The sequence below is a fragment of the Phaseolus vulgaris genome, chromosome 7, assembly GCF_000499845.2.
Source record: "Phaseolus vulgaris cultivar G19833 chromosome 7, P. vulgaris v2.0, whole genome shotgun sequence".
In the NCBI taxonomy this organism is placed as follows: Eukaryota; Viridiplantae; Streptophyta; class Magnoliopsida; order Fabales; family Fabaceae; genus Phaseolus; species Phaseolus vulgaris.
The window spans coordinates 3,645,831-3,671,454 of record NC_023753.2 but is presented as its reverse complement, the minus strand read 5'-3'; the positions used below and the strand labels follow the sequence as shown (position 1 = coordinate 3,671,454).

The 25,624-nt window shown below is 31.1% G+C and overlaps 3 protein-coding genes, 1 non-coding gene and 2 pseudogenes across 5 annotated transcripts; 2 read left to right on the top strand and 4 right to left on the bottom strand.

Moving 5' to 3' along the window:
• Positions 1-1,306: 1,306 nt before the first annotated feature.
• Positions 1,307-2,559, bottom strand: LOC137828897 (octanoyltransferase LIP2, mitochondrial-like; annotated as a pseudogene).
• A 78-nt stretch (positions 2,560-2,637) lies between these two features.
• Positions 2,638-4,478, top strand: LOC137828898 (ADP-ribosylation factor-like protein 8b). 2 transcript variants are annotated; one of them, XM_068635644.1, is made up of 6 exons: positions 2,638-2,919; positions 3,150-3,231; positions 3,328-3,360; positions 3,487-3,608; positions 3,854-3,970; positions 4,134-4,478. In XM_068635644.1, the coding sequence occupies exons 1-6, from the start codon at positions 2,876-2,878 to the stop codon at positions 4,249-4,251; spliced, it is 516 nt and encodes a 171-aa protein (XP_068491745.1). In that variant the 5' UTR covers positions 2,638-2,875; the 3' UTR covers positions 4,252-4,478. The 2 variants fall into 2 exon arrangements, with proteins under 2 accessions (XP_068491745.1, XP_068491744.1); XM_068635643.1 differs by having other exon boundaries at positions 2,666-2,919; positions 3,809-3,970.
• Positions 4,479-4,758: 280 nt separating this feature from the next.
• TRNAP-UGG (transfer RNA proline (anticodon UGG)) lies at positions 4,759-4,830 on the bottom strand. The gene has a single exon. It is a non-coding gene; the product is annotated as a tRNA-Pro (tRNA).
• A 2,289-nt stretch (positions 4,831-7,119) lies between these two features.
• Positions 7,120-11,563, bottom strand: LOC137828503 (endo-1,4-beta-xylanase 5-like; annotated as a pseudogene).
• A 2,738-nt stretch (positions 11,564-14,301) lies between these two features.
• On the bottom strand, positions 14,302-18,226 carry LOC137829517 (endo-1,4-beta-xylanase 5-like). Its single transcript, XM_068636329.1, has 7 exons — positions 17,855-18,226; positions 17,716-17,762; positions 17,264-17,486; positions 16,961-17,127; positions 16,600-16,698; positions 15,211-16,002; positions 14,302-14,738 (listed from the first exon to the last, which is right to left on the bottom strand). The coding sequence occupies exons 1-7, from the start codon at positions 17,916-17,918 to the stop codon at positions 14,391-14,393; spliced, it is 1,740 nt and encodes a 579-aa protein (XP_068492430.1). The 5' UTR covers positions 17,919-18,226; the 3' UTR covers positions 14,302-14,390.
• Positions 18,227-22,669: 4,443 nt separating this feature from the next.
• Positions 22,670-25,624, top strand: LOC137828170 (uncharacterized). Its single transcript, XM_068634633.1, has 4 exons — positions 22,670-22,859; positions 23,104-23,359; positions 24,646-24,703; positions 24,800-25,624. Exons 1-4 carry the CDS (start codon positions 22,801-22,803, stop codon positions 25,381-25,383), a joined length of 957 nt encoding a protein of 318 aa, XP_068490734.1. The 5' UTR covers positions 22,670-22,800; the 3' UTR covers positions 25,384-25,624.

Here is a 25,624-nt window from a genome sequence, read left to right as displayed (position 1 = left end):
TAACTTTCCCACATCTCAGTACCTTATGCCACTTTATTAGGGAACACACAGAACGTAACTTTTCCATGACTTGCAGAATTTGCCCTACTAAAGCATGTTACCTTTTTTATATGGTATTTGATAAAGTTTTGAGGTTTCATGCAGATATTTTTATAGAGGATGTGGTATTTTAATTTGGTCTGGAATAAAGTTTTGCTTTTAATCATGGAGGTTTTTAAATCAAAGTGTCTTTCTTGTTTAGGATCAAATTTGCATGTGAGACTGCAGGTTCAATATTCTTTCCGCTGAGAAAAACATATGGTCCATGTCAGCATGAATAAAATAGAACCTTAATAAAATATTTTTACTTATATATTCATTGGCTAGTTTAATCAAATTAGTTCATCAATCATGTTCTGATGCTGCCCCCCTTGAACGTGGAATCACATATCTACATGGTTTATTGTTTTGCTTATGTTGGCTAATTTCGGCATGTTTTCATCTACTTAACTGTTTGTGTGAGTGACTTCGATTCATAACCTCGTGGTCTTAGTTGTCATCAGAAACTCCATAATTCTTCTTATGGTTATTTTGCCCTTTGCTTTGCTATTTGTTTGGTTAGGTCCCGTGACACAAGTAGGCATTTTCTGATTGGAAAAGAAATTTAATTTTGAAGCCTTAACAGCCAACCAAACAGATTTCATCACTGCAATTCCCCAACAAATGATGTTTAGTCTGAATCTCTGATCTTATTTCCCGCAGCTGATCTTAAAAAAACTGTCACAGCGAAAGCATACTTCCAACCTAGCATGAAGTAAAGACCTCACTTCCAAGTTCCAAGTCATGTTAGCAACACAACACTCTACCTACCAAATACTCACCATTTAAAAAGTGAAGTACTCATTAATAGAAGTGGTTTCAAAATCCAGATAGGATGAGTGTGAGTGTGCGGATGAGGGAATCAACATCTAGTGTTATGAAGATGCATTTTTTGGTCCCCGTTACACCAAAATTCAACTATTATTATATCTACTTCTCAAGTCACAAACAATCAAATATACAGAGTAGAGTAATATGTCTTTTATCATTCAACAACACATATTATTTAAATCTTGGAATCAATCTATTGAATTAGGTTGATCATTGTCTTTCACAAAAATTCAGAATGCACAGGATTTGACCAATTTATGTGTGTCATACAATCGAGGGCATAAGAATCTATGCATATATGTAGAACAAGCACGAATTATATTAACTTAAAGATTTGTCCTAGAATGAAAGAATAAACAAATGTTTACAATTTTCGCCAAGCTAAAGTAACTGAATCTTAAGCATCCTACTTCAAGATCAGGTCACTATAATAAAAGATTCTTGCAAAACATGAAATCAACATTTCCTGTAGTATTTCTTCGCTGGGAAGGACCAGATCTGTCTCCCTTCTCAAAGATGTTACTTCTTTACCCGCAATTCTACAGGGAACAATGTGCCTAGAGTGGCTTAAATCAGGATCAATGTTAAATGCCATCCCATGAGAAGTGATTCCAGTCAATATCTGAACGCCAATAGCACCTATCTTCCTTTCTCCAACCCATACCCCAGTCTCACCACTTTGTCCAGGACAAGCTTTCACACCATAGGCAGCAGCCAGTTCAATCGTGGTTGACTCAATTTTCTCCCCAAAACTATGAGCACCAAGAACAATGTGGCGAAGAGATATATAAATATAAAATGGGGTGGTGGGGACCATGAAATGAATGTCTTCTCCCTTTCGTCTGTAGTGAAATTCCGCTCCAATTTTTTCCAACTCTGACTGGGGGATTAACAAATTGTGGACTTTTGCCAACAGTTATGTAGGGGCTGTTGCAAAGACAGAAGAGTATCACATCTCCTATGATGAAGCTTTCTATCCAAAGCCAGTTTTTCTTGCAGTTTCAATGCATCCAAATAGTTGACAACTCCCAGTTTCCAAACCTCAAGATTTCGCAAACCCCTCATTCCCTGTTCACAGAGACATTATTAATTGCATAAATAACATATTCTTGTGCCCAGGAAGACAGTGAAAACCAAGTTAGAGAGCAAGCATTATCACAAATATGGCCTAGGCAATATTAACTAAATTAAAATTCCAGCCTGAAGTCATCGAAGGTGCAAAGAAATGCTTATATGGGTACCCAGAAATCGATTCTCATTCACTCAACATGCACCTAACACAGGAGAAATATAAATGAAGGAGAAGAATTAATAAATAAATAAAATTACCAAAAGGGTTAAGGAACTATACCTCAAATATTGTAATTTGATTTCTCAAACGGTTCACCCAAATGAAAATTACTGCCTAAGGTTACAGATATTTTTCAAAAGATTCAAACTTGGGTAGTCCTGTCTCATACTGCCTTGCTCTGATCCTTATCGCAAGCAATCAACTAACGTCAACATCATTTGGGTAAGGCAGATTCTTGGTAGGCCAAGAAGAACTGTATGATTGGTATCTTCCTCTCAACTATCAAATGTAAAAGGTGATCCGATAAAAAAAAGTTCAACAATTTGTGCATGCGCATAGTTGACAACTTATCTCATTAACCTGTTGGGCAATAATGGCATTCCAGGACCTAACAGTCCGCACCTTCCGGTCATGGATATATTATGTATTCTTTTACATGTATTTACTGTATACGTCAATGATATCAATTTTGGGAGATGAAATTGTCTTATGATAAAATAAGCACTTCTTATTTGTACCCATTTTTTGTATTATACATACCATGTCTGGTTCTACTTTTTGAAAGAGTAAAACAAACTAGGGGATAGAAAGAAAAAAACCAGTGGTGCTGCAGAACTTCATAAAGGGAAAGTGTTTGTGAAGAAATTGAAAAAGGAAAGTGTTTCTGTTGAATTAATGGGGTTGCGGATATGGGGAGCCTTCGTCAATTGGTTACGCAGGTGAAACTTACTACCACTATTTTTCTCTTTCTTCTCCTTCTGTTATGCATGCTCAATATCTGTCACAAAATCTAAGGCTCATACTTCTATTCTTTTGCGTGTGAAGTTGTGATGAGTTAGTATTTTAAGCACATAATGCATATATAATGGCATTGAGTTGGAATTAGGACTTACACCGATTCTCTTTTAAATGTTTTATTCTTCTTTCTCTTGTTTCCAATGATATATAGTCTCTTTTTCAAGCAAGAAATGGAGTTATCTCTGGTTGGTCTTCAGGATGCGGGGAAAACGTCACTAATAAATGTCATTGCAGTATGTAACAGAAAACATTGTATATGATTCGTTTTCCATTTCATTTGTTCTTTTTCTACCTTGCTGATGCCTGGTGTATGTTTGATTTTGACGAAGACTGGTGGATATAGTGAAGAGATGATTCCCACGGTAATTAAATTATCTTTCTTTAATCACTGATAACTAATTTTGATGCCATACTTCGTGTTGTCTATTTCCACAAATTTGAGGTTAATTTTGTGCCTGCAAATTTACTTGATGACTTGTTACCTACAGGTAGGATTTAATATGAAAAAGATAACTAAAGGGAATGTGACAATAAAGTTATGGGACCTTGGAGGTCAACCAAGGTTTCGCAGTATGTGGGAGAGATATTGTCGTGCTGTTTCAGCAATTGTGTATGTCCTCTAAAACTTTGAAACACATAACACAACCTCTGCATCAGTAACTGAAGTATTGCTTTTTCTTATCTAGTGAAATGTTTTCAACTTTTTACACTCTTTTTTCCCTACGTACTGTATAATTTCTTTTTAGATTATCTATTCGGTCAAGATCATAACATATGATTGATGTAATTATTTTGTGGAGGAACTTGCAGTTATGTTGTTGATGCAGCTGATTATGAAAATTTACCTGTCTCTAGAATTGAACTTCATGACTTGTTAAGCAAACCTTCTTTAGATGGGATTCCCATTCTAATTTTGGGTAATAAGATTGACAAACCTGGAGCATTGTCCAAGCAAGGCCTCACAGATCAGATGTAAGTATCTTCTCTAGGTGTATTAGATGTTCAGATGTACGTACCCATGTTGAGAATAATGCTGATCAACGTAAAAAGTTTGCTTAAAAAATTTCCAAATGATAAAGTAAAAATTAAATTTAGCTTTCAGAATGTACTTTGAATGTTTGTTTCATATGTGCAGGGGACTGAAATCCATCACTGATAGAGAAGTTTGTTGCTTCATGATCTCCTGTAAAAACTCTACCAGCATTGATACAGTTGTTGATTGGCTTGTAAAAAATTCTAAATCAATAAACTGAAGCTCGAGTTTTGCCCTATAAATATATTTGTACGTTGTATTCCAGACGAACCTATCTGATTGAAGTGACTTGTGTTGGTGTGATACTAGTTTTTCCTTTCCCTTTTTGAGTAGCTTACATCAAACCAGACATGTGATTTGGTGATTGCATCTGAGTGTTGTAAATTATAAGTTAAGACAATTGTGTTCATACTTTGTTTTTAAGATTGATAATTTTGTCTGCCAGCATCTAGGACAACAATCCACAGCTTCCTTCCCAATTCAGTTTGAATAATATAGTTCATTTAGCAAAACTACTTCATTGTAGAATGTAGGGTTCACAAATAGTGTGGTTTAAGGATAGCATTCCACATTTTCTGTTTGTGACTGATGCTTGCAAACTTGTTGAGAGAAAATACAGAAATTGTGCTTAACCATGAAGACTAATGCAGCCAGATTGTTAGGGACTGATTCACATATTCTACTGTTCTTTTGGTGGAAGAAACAAAACATAAAATGTGAAAAAAAAGGGGCATTCCGAGAATCGAACTCGGGACCTCTCGCACCCAAAGCGAGAATCATACCACTAGACCAAATGCCCAGCTTATTATATAACTTATAAAATATACTAAAGAAATAAAGTTATGCAGTATGTATGTGGCATTACAGACTGAACCAAACTGAATGAAGGAACTTCTGTCGGTGTTATATTAGATTTCTTTTCCTTTTCTGAGACTGATATCAAATCAAACCACATGTGATTTTTTCTGTCTGTTATCACATGTTACATGAGTGTTGTTAACTTAAATTAAGATATTTGGTAATGCCACGTGTGTAATGCATTCGAATAAATAATTGTGCTCATACATTTTCTTTTCAGGTGCATGCATTATGGACGGCAATACATATAAGATCACATGCCTCAACAAATTGAAAAAAAAAGTAATACTTTATTATACAAAGTGGAGTTCAATTGACGTACTGAGACTAATATGAATTATTAACATGATTTTTAATAAAATAAAATAAAAATACTTATATTTCCATGTAAATTTTCACATTGTCAAAGTATCAATCATCACTCATGATAAAAAAATTACAATTTTTTTTTTGCTTTTAAAGATGATTATTTTTATTTGAATTTATGAAAACTAGATGGCATATTCTCTTGCAATCTCACATCGATTAGAGATAAAAACATTTCATTATATATAAGTGGGTGCAAACCTCATCCTCATGAACCAGAGTTTCATGAGGTTGAGTTAGACTTAAAAGTTCACTTCTTAACCAATTGTATACAAATATAAATAAAAAAGGATGATTTTTCTTATGTTTATACAAATATATCTGCTCATAATGTTTGTGAATTATGTATAAAATACTCACGTTTTTTTTAAAAGAAAATTTTCACATACAACAACCATTCAATATTATCTGTCGTTGTGTTCCAACTTTTAACGAGAATTCTATTCTAAAACTATCATCGTTACTCAACCAAAAGAGTTTCAAAAGCCCTTCTATTTTTTTTATTACAACAATAACGTTATATCAGTGCAGCCTTTTGTGGAATTTCTATGAAAGTAGTGTATTTTTTTAAAAGAAATCTGTACATAAAATTTAATTTTGTTTAATAAAAGTGGATGAACTTCAAAATTTCATTTTATAGAATTTTTATTTGTGCATACAATTTTTATTTTATTTATTTTCTAAAATAAAAATAAGATATTCTTGAAAATATGATTTCAAATTTCAAATTGTAATAAAACGGCTGAAGTTGTATTTCTTTATACGATAATAGTTTTATTACAATAACTATTATTACAATATTAATATTATTATTATGATTAATATTATTATTATTATTATTATTACAATTATTAGTATTAACCATTATGAACTGGTGTAAAGAAGTATGACTTAAGTAAAATTCAACTTGTGTTTTTTCATTTTATTTTAATTTATTATAATAATTATAATAAAATTAAAAATTGTCTCATCGTCTCAACGAACCACATCATTATAATCTATTAGCATTCTTCAACCAAATAAAAATGCTAAAAAGTTAACCCCAAAACCACTACAAGGACAAAAGACTTTGATTTCTTTTCTTCCATTGTTCTGCTTTGGAAAAAAAATTACTGTGAAATAGAATATTGATGTTTCTAAAATTGTTTCTGAAATTGTAACGAAGTTACATTGCTTTACTATGAACTACTCCTTGCAGCCAGTACATAAAGTTAAAATAAATTTTCTATAGAAGCTAAATGAGATAAACAAAACACATAAAAAAACTAATTTTTAACTTATTCATAAAATTTATATACTTGATGAGAGAAATTTCTCACGGGTGTTTATCAAGATCCTCATTCTGTCTTTATTCATATGGGCTTGGCCCATTAAGATAGAAAGGAAACTCAGCCTATTAAGGCAACGGATGTTTTAGTGAGAACCCTACACTTAAATGGCATATCCGTGTGAGATATTTGGTGAAGTGTTGAAATAAAAAATATTTGTTGGATTTCTGAAAATTTTTGTATGATTTTAACACAATTTAAAAAAATACAATCATTTTTTAAAAACTTAAATTTATTGTATAAATTTTTATTATAATTATAGAAATACGAAACAAATTCTTTTGAATCAGTCATAAAAAAATATCTTTCTGCTCCCAACAAAATCTAAAAGATACTTGTGCACATAAATATTTATAGTTAATTTACATAATTCATAATTATATAATAATACATTTGTGTCCCTATGTCCTACATTTTAGAAATTTTACGTATCCCATGTGTATTTGTGTTACATAGAGAAGTCAACCTATTTTATTATTTATAAGAACATGACTTGAGTTACTATTTGTGTGACTAAATAACTAACTAACCTATATTTATCCAAATCGCATGTATATGTAACCGTGTGAGGAAACCATTGATAGTTGTAGGATATTTGGAAAACAAGAAGAATGAACCCTGTTGCATTGCAGCAACCCATTTTATTACAATCTTTCATATTTACAACTGCAATGGCTGCATGCTTCAAAACGTTTTATGTACGCATTTTCACATGAATGGTTTCCAGTGAAAAATCTTTCTTTACACTTAGATTCATTGTTATAGGGGAGTGAATTAGAGGATGTGTAACAGTTACATCATAATCTCCATGGTGCAGTGAAATATCCACTATTCCTCTGCCATCTGCTGCGGCAATCTTAGGCTCAGTTCCCCACTCCTGAATCAGCTTGTCCACAACGTCTCCTGCAGGAGTATTTCTGAAATTCTCATCCGCCAGAGTAGTGGTATTGAAACCAGCTTGTGCTGGACCAGAAAACATTATAATCCCATCCACAGCAGGGTGAGAGTACGCCTCTCTTAGTACATCTTCCAAATACTCTGCCTACTCAGGAAACAAGAATGAGAAAAGTAAACACAATGCAGTCAGTCACCTTGCTGGTATATTCAGATTTCTTTCTTTTTCTTTTTTCTAATAGATAAAAAGATAAACCTTTTGTTCTGGGGTCTCTGAGAAGAACTAAATAAATAATTTGATGATGATAATTTCCATACTATATCACTAAAAAAAATTACACTGTGATTCAGCAGAAACTATTATAAGTATCACTTTATAAAGTTACTTGTTAAAAATATCAGCAAACTTACAATACATACATGACATGTGATTTAATGACAATATGAAAGGAATGTTTACTGATAGTGTATTCTAATTAATCAAAATACATTTTTTGTTTAGTATATATATTAATAAACTTTATAACCAACTTTACAACTTGACTCAATGTGTAATGTTACTAGCTGAAGTTGGTTCATGAAGTGGTTCATGAAGAAGTTCATAAAAATATTTTCTGAAGTTAAGGAAATACCTGACTTGGTTGTGGATCCACACTGACTTCTGTGAGCCATATTGAAAGTCCAGTTGTAGCAAGAAGATCAAGAGATGACCTCATGTAAGCAAGGTTTGGCTGGCCAACAGCAAAATGGCCTTGCAACCCTATTGCTAGTGACATTCCAGCAACTCCTGGAAATGACAGAATCTCCTTAACTTTCTGTATATATTTGACAGGGCTGGCTAACTTATCCCCACTAAATTCAATGGTGTTAAAGTCATTCAGGAACATCTGTGTCCCTGGATCAAGCGCGAAAGTTGCTGCATATGCTTGTGCAGAGGCATTTTGGCCGAGGTTGTCCTCAAAGAAGTGGAAGTGGAGATTCTCATTCATCACATCCCATGCAATCACTTGTCCTTTGTATCTTGAAACCACAGACCTGATTCTTTTTGCTACTGCTTTCTTTAAATCCTCTGGTGAAAGGGTCTTGATCCATTGAGGCTGTTGTTTCTCATTGTCCCACAAAATGTTATGGCCTCTCACAGAAATGCCTTTCACTTTGGCAAATGACAGCATGGCATCTGCGATACTGTAGTCTTCCTGCCCTTGGATTCTCTCCGTACTATACCACTTCATCTCGTTGGTGAAAGTTGTGAATTTGAACCTTGAAGCAAACCAGTTCTGGTAATCTTTGCTTGTGAGGATAAAATGGTTCATTCCACATCCAAATGGAAAGTTCAACTTTGCTCCTTTTGTGATGACTTTAGCTCCATTCAGTGCTGTTCCATTTTCATCGGTTACCTGGAATCTAACCTTCCTCATACGTACCTGCATGTTGTAGATCAAGACTCGTTTACAATTTACAGTGATTTTTTCAATGCAACTTGGTCTTCTATTTCATTCATTCCTCTTAATGATCACATGCTTGAGTTTACTAACAGTTGGTGAACTTAAAGAAACATGGCCTATCATGTAAATTAGGGTTAGGTTTTGCATTATTTTTACCTTCTCAATGCTGGCATTTTGTAGTGATCTCCACTGCTTTTTACTGAATGGTTGTAAGGAAATATTGTCTGCCCATATTTCCACACTTGAATTCTTGCTCTGTATAGTTTAATCAACTTTCGTTAACAAAACATGCATATAAGAAAGTAAGACATCATTATTTTAGTCACTAAAATAATAAAATTTTAAACAATATAAAAATATAATTGTTTCTCTTAACTTTCATATATTTGACAATCCACATTTTCTACATTATTATACAATCCATTTTTTTTTAAATGAAAGTTTTTTTAATCAGAATCGCATAACTCAACAAGGAATTCCAAAGAACTCAACTATGAATTAAAAAAAATCAATAAAAAAAATTAATCTTTTATAAGAAGGAAAAAAAAATAATAATATAAAAAGGAAAATAAAACTAGGTTTCAATTGTGTTGTTGTACGACTAAGAGATGCAATCCCAAAAACTCTCATTATACAATCCATTTTTTATTTTATAATAATAGTTTTTATTATTATATTTTTTAATCAGTTTGAGTAAAATATTTTTTACTAAAATGAAGTTGTAAGTTGGCTTTTAAAATGTATTTTTTCATAGAAATTTACTTTTTAAAAGGAAAAGTTGTTTCATCCAGTTTTTCTCTTACGTATGCTGAATATATAATATAGTAACATTAAATTAAGTTATTTAATAAAATATAAATTAAACTATTGAATAGAATATTACTAAAATTAGTGGTAAGGTAGTATAATATGGATTTAAGGGGTTGTCAATGAATTATACCTTTTCTTCAAAACAAAAGAATAATTTTTTAAGATCTAAATAATTATTACTTGATAACGTGTTTTGAGATAGTGTAATAATAAAAAAAAATAAACTTTTATAATTATAAAGAAAAATAGAGAAGGAAGAACAAAACAATGAGTGTAATGGTTTTAATATGTTTTTGTTTGTTAAGAATTTGTGGAAGGTGTGTTTGACCTCAAAAAGAATCTCAACAGTGCTTGAAAAGTTTGCAGTTATGCCGCCTTTTAGAAGGGTCCAGCATCCATGCTTTGCCATCACTTGACCACCTCGTATCAGTTCATTTCCTTTTGCTCTGAACATCACTGACACCGTGTCACTTCCTTCACTCACCTGAAACCAACCTGAACATGGAGAAGGGAGAAAAATGGTGATTCAAAATGTTTCAGAAACAATGTCAAAACATTCCTCAAAGCTCAAATGAATCTTACCAGAAAAGGTGTATAGCATTCCTTTCCTGAGTTGGAGCTTCTGAGAGAAACTATCCAACGGTTGTTCTCTGTTGTGAGCAACAATGAATCTGTTGCCTTCATTGGATATTCCTTCTTTGATGGACCCTTTTCCAGAAACTCTCCAAACCCTCTATGTTTTCATCAAATCCTGGGTTTACTATAATGCCTCCTCCATATTCTGCTCTCTCAGCTTCTGCTATGCACTGCTTATTTTCAAACCAGTAAAATAAATTAATTCTTATTCATTTCATAAAAAACAATCAATTTAATTATTATTATTATTTTCATAAATAAATATCCAATTCAACCACGGTATAATACTATATATAATATAAGAAATAATTAATTATAGATTTTTTTTATCACCAACAATATAAATAAAATCTACAGATCTCACAATCCTTATACAATTAATTATAAAATTGGTTTAATTATTTCATTTTAATTAATATTATTCTAAAAAATTCAAAACAAATACTCATAAATAGTTCGAGTGATCCTTATACTTAATGACAGTGCATATAATATAATAAATAAACTTTCAACCATATTAAGAATAACGCGTATTGCTATATAGTACAATAAAGTGAATGCATTATTGATATTTCAAAATAAAGTAATGATAAAAAAATTAATAATATTAATGCATTTAAGTTTCCTAAACTATATTTAGAATAGTCCCTAGTTATTCTTTTATACAGACCTCAGTATATCTTAAAGATAATTATATTTAAAAAATATATATATTCCATAGCAATTTTTTTAAACATGTTTTGTAAGATTAATTTTATTCATTAAGCATTAAAAAAATTGTTGAATCTTGAAAATTGGTATTTTTACCCTTTGATGAAATAGATAATAAATACATAGATTATTTTATTTCCTTTATCATAAACTTCTTAAAATGGACAAATCATGTTACGTAGATTGCGATAATTGTAAAATAAAATTATTATGACGTAGTAACGTGAAGAACATTTTGCAAGTTAGTGGAGTTTTGAGATTTGTAAGTATTGGTGAGGAAATGGCATTACATCTGTAGTAGCAGAATAATGGTAAGAGAAAGAATGGACGCCATAGCCTGCACATATGTTAAAGAAGACGCATTAGATATATAGAAATGGTTGAAGTGAATACTCAGCAGCCATTAAAGGAGAGAGAAACCTGAGATTAGTAAAAGGAAAATGGTGATGAACAACGAGTTGCAGCCTTCTGCACAAACCTTCATCTTATCACTCATCAAATAAGCCCCACACAACATATTTCATTTTAGTGTAGGGGGTATATATTCACACAGTAATTTTTGAGTTTCACCCCTTTGGGCCTCTTGGGCCGGTTTATTTGTTTCTTTCTCTCAGCCCATTTTTGGTTTTTCCATGTATATAATATGTTGGATACCTTATACTGAAAGTGCATCAGCTTTCCATTATCTGTTTTCACTTTGTTTCTCCTGCTTTCGCAAATCCGCAGTTTTCCTCATGAAGGTATCTTTCTGAACCCTGATTTCATTTCTCTTCTTGTTCTTTCTTCTTTTCTTCATGTTCTTGCGCTTTTCTTTTCCTTTCCTTCCGTTTCTTCGTTATCCTTTTGCTTCTGATGGATCTATCACAAAACTTAGAATTAACAATAATGAAGAGAGTTTTACTCTCCAAGAATAAATGGAAAAATTCTAGAACAGTCACGTGATGATCTAAATGAAACCACGATGCAATGTCATAGTCATTTCGTGAACAATGCTCACTTTGACAACGCCAATTGATCAGAGTATTTGGTATATAGACAACACGAAGCACTTGTAGGAAGATTTGAAAGAAATGTTCTCAAAAGAACAATTACTTTCGTCAGATTTTTTTTTGCAGGAAGTGAAAGAATGACTGAAATTCTGAACTCTTGTGCCAGCGTATTTAAATGGCATCATTCATTTTTTATGGTCGTTAATTGATTTAATCATGTTTGTTTTGCATTGTAAGAGGTTACATGATGGAAGATAATGACATTGTATGAAATAATATTGATAGATATTGGAATCATATATAAATATATATATATATACGTGATAAATTAAATTATTAATTACTTATTAACTGAATTCACATGTTACAGTTTTTCAACAAGTGTTAATCAGAAGCATTGGATTGGCATGAGCAAAATATCTTGTTACAGGGTCGATAACAAACTAGTGTAAATTTTTAAAGTTTTAGACATATATAGAACTATTTTTATCCAAAACTTTGTTTAATTTTTTAGTAATTACAAACTTTAATAGTAATTATTTTTAAGTTTATTATTCATTTAAGTTCGTTTTACTTATAAGTATAATGTCAAAATTTCGTAAATGTTGATTCGGAAAGAAAAATTGATATTTTGACACTCTTAAAGTTGTATATAATTCTTGATGTGATAAGTTTAGAAATAAATATATATAATAAAGTTAAATAATATAAAAAATATTAAAATAATAGTATTGGAAGTTGTAATGTGATTGTATAAAAAAATGAGTTGTCAATGTATCATTACCCATTTGGAAATATTTATGTCTAAGGTAATGATACATTGACAACCACAATGTTTTATACAACCACATACAACTTTCAATATTATTATTTAATATTTTTTCATATCATTTAATTATAAATTTATCCTTTATTATATATATTTATTTTTAAACTTATCATATCAAAAGTTGTATACAACTTCAAGAATTGTCAAAAGTATCATTTTTCTTATATACAACTCTAACAATTGTCAAATATCATTTTTCTTATGTTTATATAAAAGTGGATGAACTTCAAAATATGATTTCATTTTATAGAATTTTTATTTGTGCATACAATTTTCATTTTATTTTATTTTTTAAAATAAAAATAAGAAATCACTGAAAATATGATTTCAATTTTAAAATTGTAATAAAACGGCTGCAAGTTGTATTTCTTTAAACGATAATAGTTTTATTACAATAACTATTATTACAATATTAATATTAATTGTAATCATTAATATAGATCATATTTATAATTATTAATAATTAATTTTATTATTATAATTAATTATAATATGTATAGTTATTAATATTTATTGTCTATACTAAAACTAATATTAATTGTTATTTTTATTACTATAATTAACTTTAATTATAACATTAATATTAATATAAAAAATTATTATTCTTACTAATTATAAGTATTATTTCCAAATTTATTTTATTATGATTAATATTATTATTACAATTATTAGTATTAATATAATTTCCATTATGAAGTGGTGTAAAGAAGTATCACTTAAGTAAAATTCAACTTGTGTTTTTTCATATTATTTTAATTTATTATAATAATTATAATAAAATTAAAAATTGTCTCATCATCTCAACGAACCACATCATTATAATCTATTAGCATTCTTCAACCAAATAAAAATGCTAAAAAGTTAACCCCAAAACCACTACAAGGACAAAAGACTTTGATTTCTTTTCTTCCATTGTTCTGCTCTGGAAAAAAAATTACGTTTCTGAAATTGTAAAGAGGTTACTTTGCTTTACTGTGAACTACTCATTGCAGCCAGTACATAAAAGTTAAAATAAAATTTCTATAGAAGCTAAATGTGATAAGCAAAACACATAAAAAAACTAATTTTTAACTTATTCATAAAATTTATTTACTTGATGACAGAAATTTCTCACGGGTGTTTATATCCTCATTCTGTCTTTATTCATATGGGCTTGGATGTCTTTAGTGAGAACTTAACCTATTTTATTATTTATAGGAACATGATTTGAGTTACTATTTGTGTGACTAACTAACCTATATTTATCCAAATAGCATGTATAGTTTACAGTGGGACGAAACTCTTCCGAACTTAACCACATATTATTAAGTATTATCCATTTTAGAGATCGGTGTTCATCACGGTTTTATCCTAATTGAGGAGGAGGGAATGAAACTATATTCAAATACCGGAACATAAACCATCAAGAAGAATGAACCCTGCTGCATTGCAGCAGCCATTTTATTACAATCTTTCATATTTACAACTGCAATGCCTGCATGCTTCAAAACATTTTATGTACGCATTTTCACATGAATGGTTTCCAGAGAAAAATCTTTCTTAACACTTAGATTCATTTTTATAGGGGAGTGAATTAGAGGATGTGTAACAGTTACATCATAATCTCCATGGTGCAGTGAAATATCTACAATTCCTCTGCCATCTGCTGCGGCAATCTTAGGCCCAGTTCCCCACTCCTGAATCAGCTTGTCCACAACGTCTCCTGCAGGAGTATTTCTGAAATTCTCATCCGCCAGAGTAGTGGTATTGAAACCAGCTTGTGCTGGACCAGAAAACATTATAATCCCATCCACAGCAGGGTGAGAGTACGCCTCTCTTAGTACATCTTCCAAATACTCTGCCTACTCAAGAAACAAGAATGAGAAAAGTAAACACAATGCAGTCAGTCACCTTGCTGGTATATTGAGATTTCTTTCTTTTTCTTTTATCTAATAGATAAAAAGATAAAATTTTGTTTATGGGGTCTCTGAGAAGAACTAAATAAATAATTTGATGAGTATAATTTCCATTTTGTATCAGTAAAAGAAATTACACTGTGATTCAGCAGAAACTATTATAAGTATCACTTTAAAGTTACTTGTTAAAAATATCAGCAAACTTACAATACATACATGACATTATGTGATTTAATGACAATATGAAAGGAATGTTTACTGATAGTGTAGTCTAATTAATCAAAATACATTTTTTGTTTTGTATATATATTAATAAACTTTATAACCAACTTTACAACTTGACTCAATGTGTAATGTTACAAGCTGAAGTTGGTTCATGAGAAGTTCATAAAAATATTTTCTGAAGTTAAGGAAATACCTGACTTGGTTGTGGATCCACACTGACTTCTGTGAGCCATATTGGAAGTCCAGTTGTAGCAAGAAGGTCAAGAGATGATCTCATGTAAGCAAGGTTTGGCTGGCCACTAGCAAAATGGCCTTGCAACCCTATTGCTAGTGACATTCCAGCAACTCTTGGAAATGACAGAATCTCCTTAATTTTCTTCATATAGTTGACTGGGCTGGAATCCTCATCCCCACTATCTTCAATGGTGTTATACTCATTCAGGAACATTTTTTGCTTTGGATCAATCTCGTAAGCTGTTGCATAAGCTTCTGCAGAGGCATTTTGGCCGAGTTTGTCCTCAAAGAAGTGGAAGTGGAGATTCTCATTCATCACATCCCATGCAATCAGTTGTCCTTTGTATCTTGAAACCACAGATTCCATTCTTTTTGCTGCTGCTTTCGCTAAATCCGCAGGTGATAGGGTCTTGGCCCATTCAGGCTGATATTTTGGATCGTCCCAGAAAATGTTATGGCCTCTCACAGAAATGCCATTCTCTTTGGTAAATTTCAGCATGGCATCTGAGATAGTATAGTTTTCCACGCCTTGCTTTTTCTCTGTACTATACCACTTCATCTCATTGGTGAAGGTTGCGAATTTGAACCTTGACACAAACCAATTCTGGTAGTCTTTGTTCGTGAGGATATAATGGTTCATTCCACATCCAAATGGGAAGTTCAACTTCACTGGTTTGGCGATGACTTTAGCTCCTTTCAATGCTGTTTCATTTACACGAGTTATCTGAAATCTCACTCTCCTCTTGCGTACCTGCATGTTATAGATCAACACTTAATTCTTTTTCCTTTTACAAATTAGGTTCAAATACTTTTTGGTTCTTATCTTATTTTTAGTTTGAATTTGGTCCTAAGTTTAAGGATTTATACTTCGATCAAGTGTCTCTATTATGAATTAAGCACACTAACAACTTAGACACACATGACAATTTGTGACAGGTACATGGATGTTTGTTAAGTCAATCAACTTAACATTGTTAGTGTGGTAAATTGACAAAAAACTAATATAGTCTAACAGAGACATTTTAAGAGACCAGATTAAACTTTTTAAATTTAGAAGATCAAAGAAAAAATAAAAAATAAGAGAACGGAAAATAAATGTATTTTAGTCTACTATTTACTGCTACTGATTTTCTATATGCAGTTTGGTTTGCTACTGCAGACATCCTCTTAATAATGACCACATGCTTGACTAAAAATTGGTGAATTTCATTTTAGTAGTGGTATCAAAACAAATGCAATGCTTCTTCCCCTGATGTTAAGCACTCTATATATTTGAAAATAAAAAAGCATTGGCTTTCATGTAAATTTCAACATTTGTGAGGAGGGTAGGATTTGCATATAAGCTTACCCTCTCAATGCTGGCATCTTGTAGTGATCTCCACTGCTTTTTAGTGAATGGTTGTAACGAGACATTGTCAGCCCATATTTCCACAGTTGAATTCTTGCTCTACAGGGTTGAACAAATTTTAGCTAACGAAACATGTATCAAAATACACACAAAATAAAGGTTGCATTTTATTCTCACAAATAGGTGCCCTATAGTATTACTTCAGTTGAATTTTGAGGAAATATGTAAAATAAGACAAGATGAAAATAGGTAGGTATAATTATGTTTTTGGTTGTTGATAACTATCTAGAGTTTCATTTGGGTCCCTGTAGAGGTTTTGTTGCTGAAAGAATGGTAGGTATAAATCCAGAATGTGTTTCACCTCAAAAAGAATTTCAACAGGGCCTGAAAAGTTTGCAGCTATGCCGCCTTTTAGAAGGGTCCAACATCCATGCTTTGCTATCACTTGGCCACCTCGTACCAGTTCACTTTCTTTTGTTTTGAGCATGACTGACACTGTATCACTTCCTTCACTGACCTGAAACCAAGCTGAATATGGAGAAGGGAGAAAATCAATCATTCAAAATGTTTCAGAAAAGTAATGGCCACCATGTCAAAACATTCCTCAAATGAATCTTAGTGAAAGAGATGTCATATAACTCAGCAATGGAAAAAGTGAAGTTACCAGAAAAGGTGTATAGCATTCCTTTCAGAAGTTGGACCTTCTGAGAGAAACTATCCAGCGGTTGGGTTCTGTTGTGAGCAACAATGAATCTATTGCCTTCATTCGATATCTGTTCCTTGATTGACCCTTTTCCAAACACTGTCCAACCCTCTATGTTGTGATCAAATCCTGGATTTACTATAATGCCTCCTCCATACTGTGCTCTCTCAGGTTCTACCAAGCACTGCTTCATTTCAAAGCAACGGCAACACAAGTAAGTTTGTGCATTAACTGCTGACAGAAGCTGCCACATAACTATATCTAATCTGGTTTAAGCTATAATTTATAAAATGAATTTGTTATCAAGTCTAAATAAAATAACATGGAAAACATTTTGCATCTCAAAAAGAATACTCTAGTGTGAACTTTCCAGATTATAGTATATGGAACTATTGGTGAGGAAGAGTTATTACCTTTGTGGTAGCAGAATAATCATAAGACAAAGAATGAATGCCAAGCCCTGCACAGTTGAGAATATATATTAGAAATGGTATCTGAGAATGAATAACTAGCTGGCATTGACATAGAGAGACTGAAGGGAAGGATAGAAACCTGATATCAGTAAAAGGCAAATGATAATGAACAAAAAGTTGCAACCTTCTGTAGCAACCTTCATCTTTGCACTGATCAAAGAAGTATAAATTTGAAGCTATTATCAGAGGTATATATATATATATATATATTGCAGCAGAAAATCATGTAGTGTAAAGAGCTTCCCCTGGTACTGAAAAAGAAAAGAAAAACAAACAAAAAACCTCCCTTGCACAATGCACCTTTTACCGGTTATAATAATTAACTAGAGCTAAATGCATTCTTTGTGAGCCAGAAACTTATCTAAATTTGATCTAAATTTGCCTTGATTTTGTTTTTTATTATGTATTATTTCTGAGCAAAATTTATGGCATAGAAAAGGCAGATTTAATTGTATCCCTCTAATGAATTGAAAGTAGTTTATAACAGTTGGTCTACATTTTTCTTATCTTCCAAAAAAGCTATCATTGCCTTTTTTATATTTTGGAATAGATGTAAAAAACAGGATCCAAAATATCCATTTCAGAATAAAAAAATGGTGAAAGTAAAAATTTTGGATGTAAAAACCAAACATCAACTGTACTGAATGGAACAGCAGTCCAAATAAATCTCAGTGACCGTTATACATGAAGACGCCTAATACAACACATTCAGAAGGTTAAATTAGCTGACAAAACAGTAAAAATTGAAATGTAATGATTTTCTTAGTTCTGGTAGATGCTATATTTCATCTTTATCATACACTTGTTTTGTTTATCTTCTTTTTTTTGTTGTTATATAAATAGAATTTGACAGTGTATAAAGAGGGTGGAACTAGAAATTATGAGGGAGAGAGCAGAAAGGTAAGAATAGCAGAGGCAGTGAACAACAAATTGCAGCCTTCTGCACCAACCTTTTCACTTCACCAATCAACAAAACCTCATTTACTATTTATTTTTTATTTATTTTAATCAAAGAAGCATTTTTTTATTTAATTTAGGATGCAACACAATTTTCATATTAAAACTGTAAAATATGTTATCACTTATAAATATTTAATATTTTTGTGTTCAAATATATATTGATATTATAATCATTTAATTTACCAGATTTTTTCCAGTTTTGGACTAAAACATTGGCAGTAATATTATCAATATATTTTAATTAAACTTTATAATAATCATGATTAAATACTGAGTACATATTACTTTTCCGAACAAATAAGTTACTAAAGATACAATTTTTATATAAATAAATAAATCTGTCGACAACTATCACATGGGAAAAATAATTTAAGAGATATATATATATATATATATATATATATAAATCAAAAAATGATAACTGGAATAAAAATAACGATGTTTTGTCGTGACACTATAATATTGTTATAAAATTATTCTGAGTAGTCAAATAATATTACCAAACAAAAATTTGATTTTAGCATCAAATGCAACGAAGGGTACAAATTAAATAAGAAATATATAATTAGATTGAAAACACAGACATGGATAATTCTAATTATAGACTCCAATGATGTCCCGTGAATCATCTTCGGCTCTATTTGTCACAACTTACAAAACAAACTATTATATAATACGAGGTCACTTCAACTGTTTTTATATTTTTACAACATATGTAAAAAATAAAAATAAAAACTCCATGTATAAAAATGAAAAAAAAAAAGTAAAAATAGGTTATGAATTTGACAGTATTACAAATTGAACTTTAAGCCTAACTCAACCCTATAAAACTGGCTCATGGGGTGAGGTTTACCCACTTATATACAATGAAATATTCTCATCTCTAGTCGATGTGGAATCTCCAACACAAATCATCACATCGAGAGTGACAACTTGTGCGTGGAACAACAAATTATGGGTAGTCTGATAACGACCCGATAGCGGATGGCACGATAGGCCCAACAAATATTCGCTAGGATAGGCTCGAAATGGCTCTGATACCATATTACGAAGTGGACTTTAAGCCTAACTCAACCCATAAAACCGACTCATGGGTGTTATCGGACCACCCATAATATGTTATCCCACGCACAAACTGTCACCCTCGGCGTGAGGGGTGTGTTGGAGATCCCACATCAACTAGAGATTATGACATTTCATTATATATAAGTGGATGCAAACCTCATTTCATGAATTGGTTTTATGGGATTGAGTTAGGCTTATAAACTATGAAATAGATAATATTATATTTTTTTTTATGTATAATGGCATAAATGATAATTGATTATTATAATAGAATCGTGAATACAATTATATTTAGATTCATGAGGTTTGTTCTATTAATAAAATATTCATTATTAAATATTTGGGAAGTCGTGTACAATATTTATTATTAAAAGTTAATCGAATTGTAAATTGTTTATTATTATAAACCTAACAAGTACTAGAAGGGTTATTTGTCATTTATGAACACTTAATAAGTATTCAAGTGCCATCTGAAGAGGAATGCATATTCATGCTTAAATATAGTTTTATCAAGTAAACAAAATTAGTTAGTTAATGTGGGCATCATCAACCACATATACATAGTGTTTTATAAAGATTGGTTACATAAATTTAAATTCCATGAACTGTTGTGGCATTTTAATCCCAAAAATAAATCACTTTTTAGTGTGTTACAACTCATTTTTGCCACCAAAATAAAAGATTCATGAATATTTTTAAGTTTTGTTGGCTCATGGCTATATCTTTTTGGTTTCATTTAGCCAAACGCATGCGATTTACATTGATTCACATTGCTCAAGTACACAGTAGTGCATTGGATTTCAATAAATACTACTTAGGTGTGATGAGTAATGAAATCACTACTCCTAAACCTAAAAGATGGAAAAGTACTCATCCATTAAGTATTAACCATGAACATTATAGTATTATATATATATATATATATATATATATATATTATTTTTTGTTAAATTAATTAAGATACAACAATGTGGAGATAATTTTGATTAGTTAGGTCAATATCATCTTGAATTAATCTTTTAAAACACTTTAATAAGTGTAAAATAAAGAAGATATATTAGTTAAGGGTGACAAACAGATTTTGGTTTGTCAACTTGTCAAAATTTGTTAGATCTAATTGGTATTTTCAACCCGTCAACTTGACTCACCTAAATTGTAAAAGGTTGAGAGAAAATTGGTTTTTAGTATGTTTGTTTTAGTTAAGATAAAAATATTTTAAAAATTAATTTTATTTTATTACATTAGTTGAAGGATGTAAATATGCAATATATTTTAACTTAAATTATTAACATTTATAAACTACACTTCAATTATTATTTATGATGGAGTAATTTATCACGAAAATACAATAATTATTTTAATTTATTCAATTAGAGACATTAATAAATCAATTAAAATCTTAGAAAATATTTAAAGGATTAAATGGGAATTAAAAATATATACATTGCATACATATATATATATATATATAACAAAATAAAAAATTTTAAAAATAAAAAATTTAAAACCTAGCAAGTTGGTCCATCAACCTATCAACTCGAACTTTTCAGGATCAAAATTTACAACCTACTTTATTAGGATGGGTAAGATTTCTAATTTTAGTGGATATGACAAAGACAAGTGTGTTGGTATTATGAAAACATCTCAAAGAAAAAATAAATTTTGTAAGTATTTCATAAATGAATATTTTAAATTATATTGAAAAAATTGTTCTATGCATCCTATTGTTTGATTTTTGTTGTAAATGAGATGATTTTACCATTATTTTTGTTTTATGGTCTCCAATTCACAAATCAATTTGATTTTTTCTCTTTCAATTTCTTCAAAGTCATAAATTAACTCACTCCATCTTCTTAGTGTACTTAGATAAAAATAAAAAATATTTTTGAATATCCAACCTAATAGAAATTTAGTAAAAACTCAATTAAAAATAACTAAATTTATGAAATACTTAAAATTTAATTAAAATAAAACTTACACGGATCAAAATATAAATCAAACTATCTTTTCTTGTTGATGCTATAAAAAAATTATTTTAAGATCTTACACTAATTTTTTTTATCTAATGTAGATTTCATTTTAAGATTTTAAATAACATACTGCAGGTCTCGTTATAATATTTTTTAGTATGAGAGAGTTTAAAATATTATTTTTTTTATCATCTCAAAGATCTTTAGAGTTTTTGTAATTATTATTACAATAATCTTATCTGTCTATTTAATGTAAAATTTTGCAAATAACATACTATATGTTAAAAATCTACCACTAAAAATACTCTTTATCTATTTTAGATGACTAACAATAGAGAACTAAAGATATAGTGAATTTATATTTTTGAAAAGATATAATATTTATAGAAAAAAGAATAAATTAGTTATAAATTTACTTATAAACTTTTCTAAGAAAGTTTTCCATTCATCATTCACTTAAGAATTATATCTTTAATATAGTATAATCCCTTCTTATAAAGCATACTTATGTCAACCATGTTTGTCATTAACAGTGTAGATGAAATGAGATTTTTGTCTTAAGCTTACTGTTTTTTTATACAGTATGGATGAAATGAGATTGCATAATCTTAACAAAACTTCAAAGATGGGAAAAATTAATCTTAATAAAATTTTAAATATTTGTTTGTTCATTTTAAATTTTACTTAATGAAAAGTATTTCATACACACATATATGCACCAAATAAATATACAGCTCTTTATGAGCTTTCTAGAGAACAAAATACAGATAATATTTTAAGATTATATATATATATATATATATATATATTTTTTATTTTTTTTTTAGTATAAAAAATATAATTTTCGTTGTTTTTTCAATATTCAATAAATAATATATTGAATACGCAAGAAATAAATTTTGATCTTTGAGGTGGTAGTGCGTTCCATGAGCATTGTGAGATCTAAAATGAATCACTTGTACTATAACAGAAACTGAAACACGTTTAGCCCTAATCCTAATCCATTCCAATTCTCGACAGAAAAAACCTAATGTCTCATCGAGACTCTGATTCCAAGCGTCGCCACTCCAAGTTCGATCAAGAACCAAGGTGCTCTCTATTCTCACTCCAATGTCAATTCCCATTTTCAACCTAATGCCAATTCCCTGCTTTTCAATTCAACCTAACATTTAACGTAGTGCATTGGTTATTCACCGTTCCAATATTGCAATTCCATGTTTTTTTCGATTGAACTGGGGTTGGATTATTTTTAAATGCATTGATTGTAGTTGTGGGAAAATACGTATATGGTTTCGTTTTTGAATATTGTTGTTTTTGGGGTTGTGGGTTGTAGTCCCAAGAGATATAGAAGGGATGGAAAACAAGAAAGAGAAAGGGACAGGAACAGAGTAACCTCTGATGGGGGAGATAAGAGAAACCCATCGCTGCCACATCATTCTAGGCGAGAACCTTTCGATGCTGTTGCTCCCAAGAAATCAAATTCAAACGATCATGGACAGCCATCCAAACATTCATCTCAGCCATCGAAACATTCATCTCAGCCATCCAAACATTCGTCTCAGCCATCAAGATCTCGCTCTCATTACCAGGTCATACCAATTTTTTTGAATGAATGCATGAGCCATTCCTGTTTCATAGTGAACGGAGTTCTGCTCCTAATTGTGCTCAAATTTCTATATTGACTTTTATCTTGTTTAGATTCTGTTTAAGTTCCGTTTTGAGTAGTGTGTGTGTCCAGCCAAAAGGGATTCGTAGGAAATGAAAGAAAAAAAATAAATGTATAATTCCCCTGCTCTGTTTAAGCGGTTAAACTATTTGTTTTCTCCCTATAATTGTTCTGATTTCAAGTTGTAGTCACGATTAGAAAGTTGTAAGTTTTTTTTCTCTACACAATTTTTTTTGTAGTGATTTAGCAATGCCAAAAAAAATTATCTGATGGTAAAGATAGGTACTAACCTTATCTGTGGGTGTTTGTTTCATAATATAATATTTTTTTCCCAGGAGTCAAATTCCCTTTGAATATTATACCTAGGAATGTTATTCTCATGAACATGTTTGGTTGGTATTTAGTCATTTTCGAAAAAGAAATTAAATTTATTTAATATTATACACTACCTAGCTATGTCATTCCCCATGATTAAGTTGTGAACTTGAGTTCACAGTCATTGTATATGGCCTTGGATTGCAATTGTATTGAATCAGTTGTCTTGTAGCGCTAGTAAAGAACGGTTTATATTGTTTTGGGAAGGGAAGGGAAGGGGAGAAAAATGTGATAAACTAATTTTTATTCTGTTTCATGCCATTAGCTGTCAGGTACAGCTTGTGAACGATTTCATTTGCTTGGCTAGCAATTTTAATGCAAATTCTTGGCCCTGACCTTTATCACAATATTTAACCACTACAACTTGTCCTGATTTTCAAGTTGTTCAATATTGGTGGGATTGGTACGTGGTATTGTGATACTAGGTGAAATATGAACTAGAAATGTTATCAGAAGAAAACAACTGGCACTTTCTTTTAAGGTTAAACACTATGACTATGAATAGCTTATACTTGCATAGTTGATTGTGCAAGCTGTATGATATCAAATCATTTGCTTTGCCACACTTGATTTGTAAGAACTTGCTATATTTATCTACTCTTCCCTTTCGTTTTTTAGCTGCATTTGAAAGGAAATGTCTCAATTATCATTTTCAAGATGATGTGGAGATTCATTTGATTAATAGGTTTAAATTTCCTTTTATATGATTGATAGTTATTCAGTATATGCAAACTATTTTTCTGGGCTGATGTAGCGGATTCTTGTTCAGTCCCATGCCTTCAAGTGCCACCATATATAACCATCTTAGGCTTGCCTATGCTTGTTGTATAACAGCATGAAGAACGGGGTAGTACTGGGCAGGTTGGTCGAAGCAATGGACAAAGGGAAGCTGGTAGTAAGCTTACTTTGGCTTTATTGTGCGTGAATGATATTTAGATTGACTCAATACACTGAAATGAAGCACAAAAAATTCTTTCATTGCATTCAGGAAAAGTCTTTGCTCAGAGTAAAGACGATAATGAAAGGGTGGAGACAGGTCAGAGTAGAGAGCAAACAAATACGAAATCTCAGGTGAAACTGGATGATAATTTACAGAAAAGAGATGGTTTTGCCGAAAGAAAAGATGATCTACCCCCTACTATGAGGAAACGACGGGCATTTAGGGAGAAGAAGATTCCTGTGGATTCAGCAGATGCTAATCCAGCTCCAATAGTAGCAGTAAAATCAAGTCATACTGAACATTTTATGGAAAGGAATGAAAGGAAGGAGGAAAGAAGCAGCAATCCTCATCATCTGGATAGACCTGAGAAACAAATTACAGAGGACAGAGCACTCAATAAGAGTGAAGCAAGGAGGGATGGCTTTTCATCTAGAGCAAGGTTTGGGGGCAGTGGAGGCGACAGTAATTACAGGGGAAGAGACAAACTTAATGGAAGACAACAAGTTCACCGTCCTGTTAAGTCGCGAGTAGAGAAGTGGAAACATGATCTGTATCAAGAGGTTAACAGGGATCCTATTCCAAAGAATGAGGATGATCAGATTGCTAAGTTAGAAGCACTCTTGGCTTCGTAATATCAATCAGAAGTAGTATTTCCTAAACCTCTATTTTTTTCTTCAAAAATTCAAGTCGTGGCTTGTCGGACAATTTCCAGAGATGCTTGAATTATGCATTGGGTATCAGAGCAAAATGCAGTCTACAAGCTCGGGCTACCTGTTTTTGTTTTAACTTCAATCTACTTTTTTTGGTAAGAGAACAATATCTAGAGTGAGACTGTTTCTTTTTGTTCATGACAACTCGTCTACCTATTCCTTA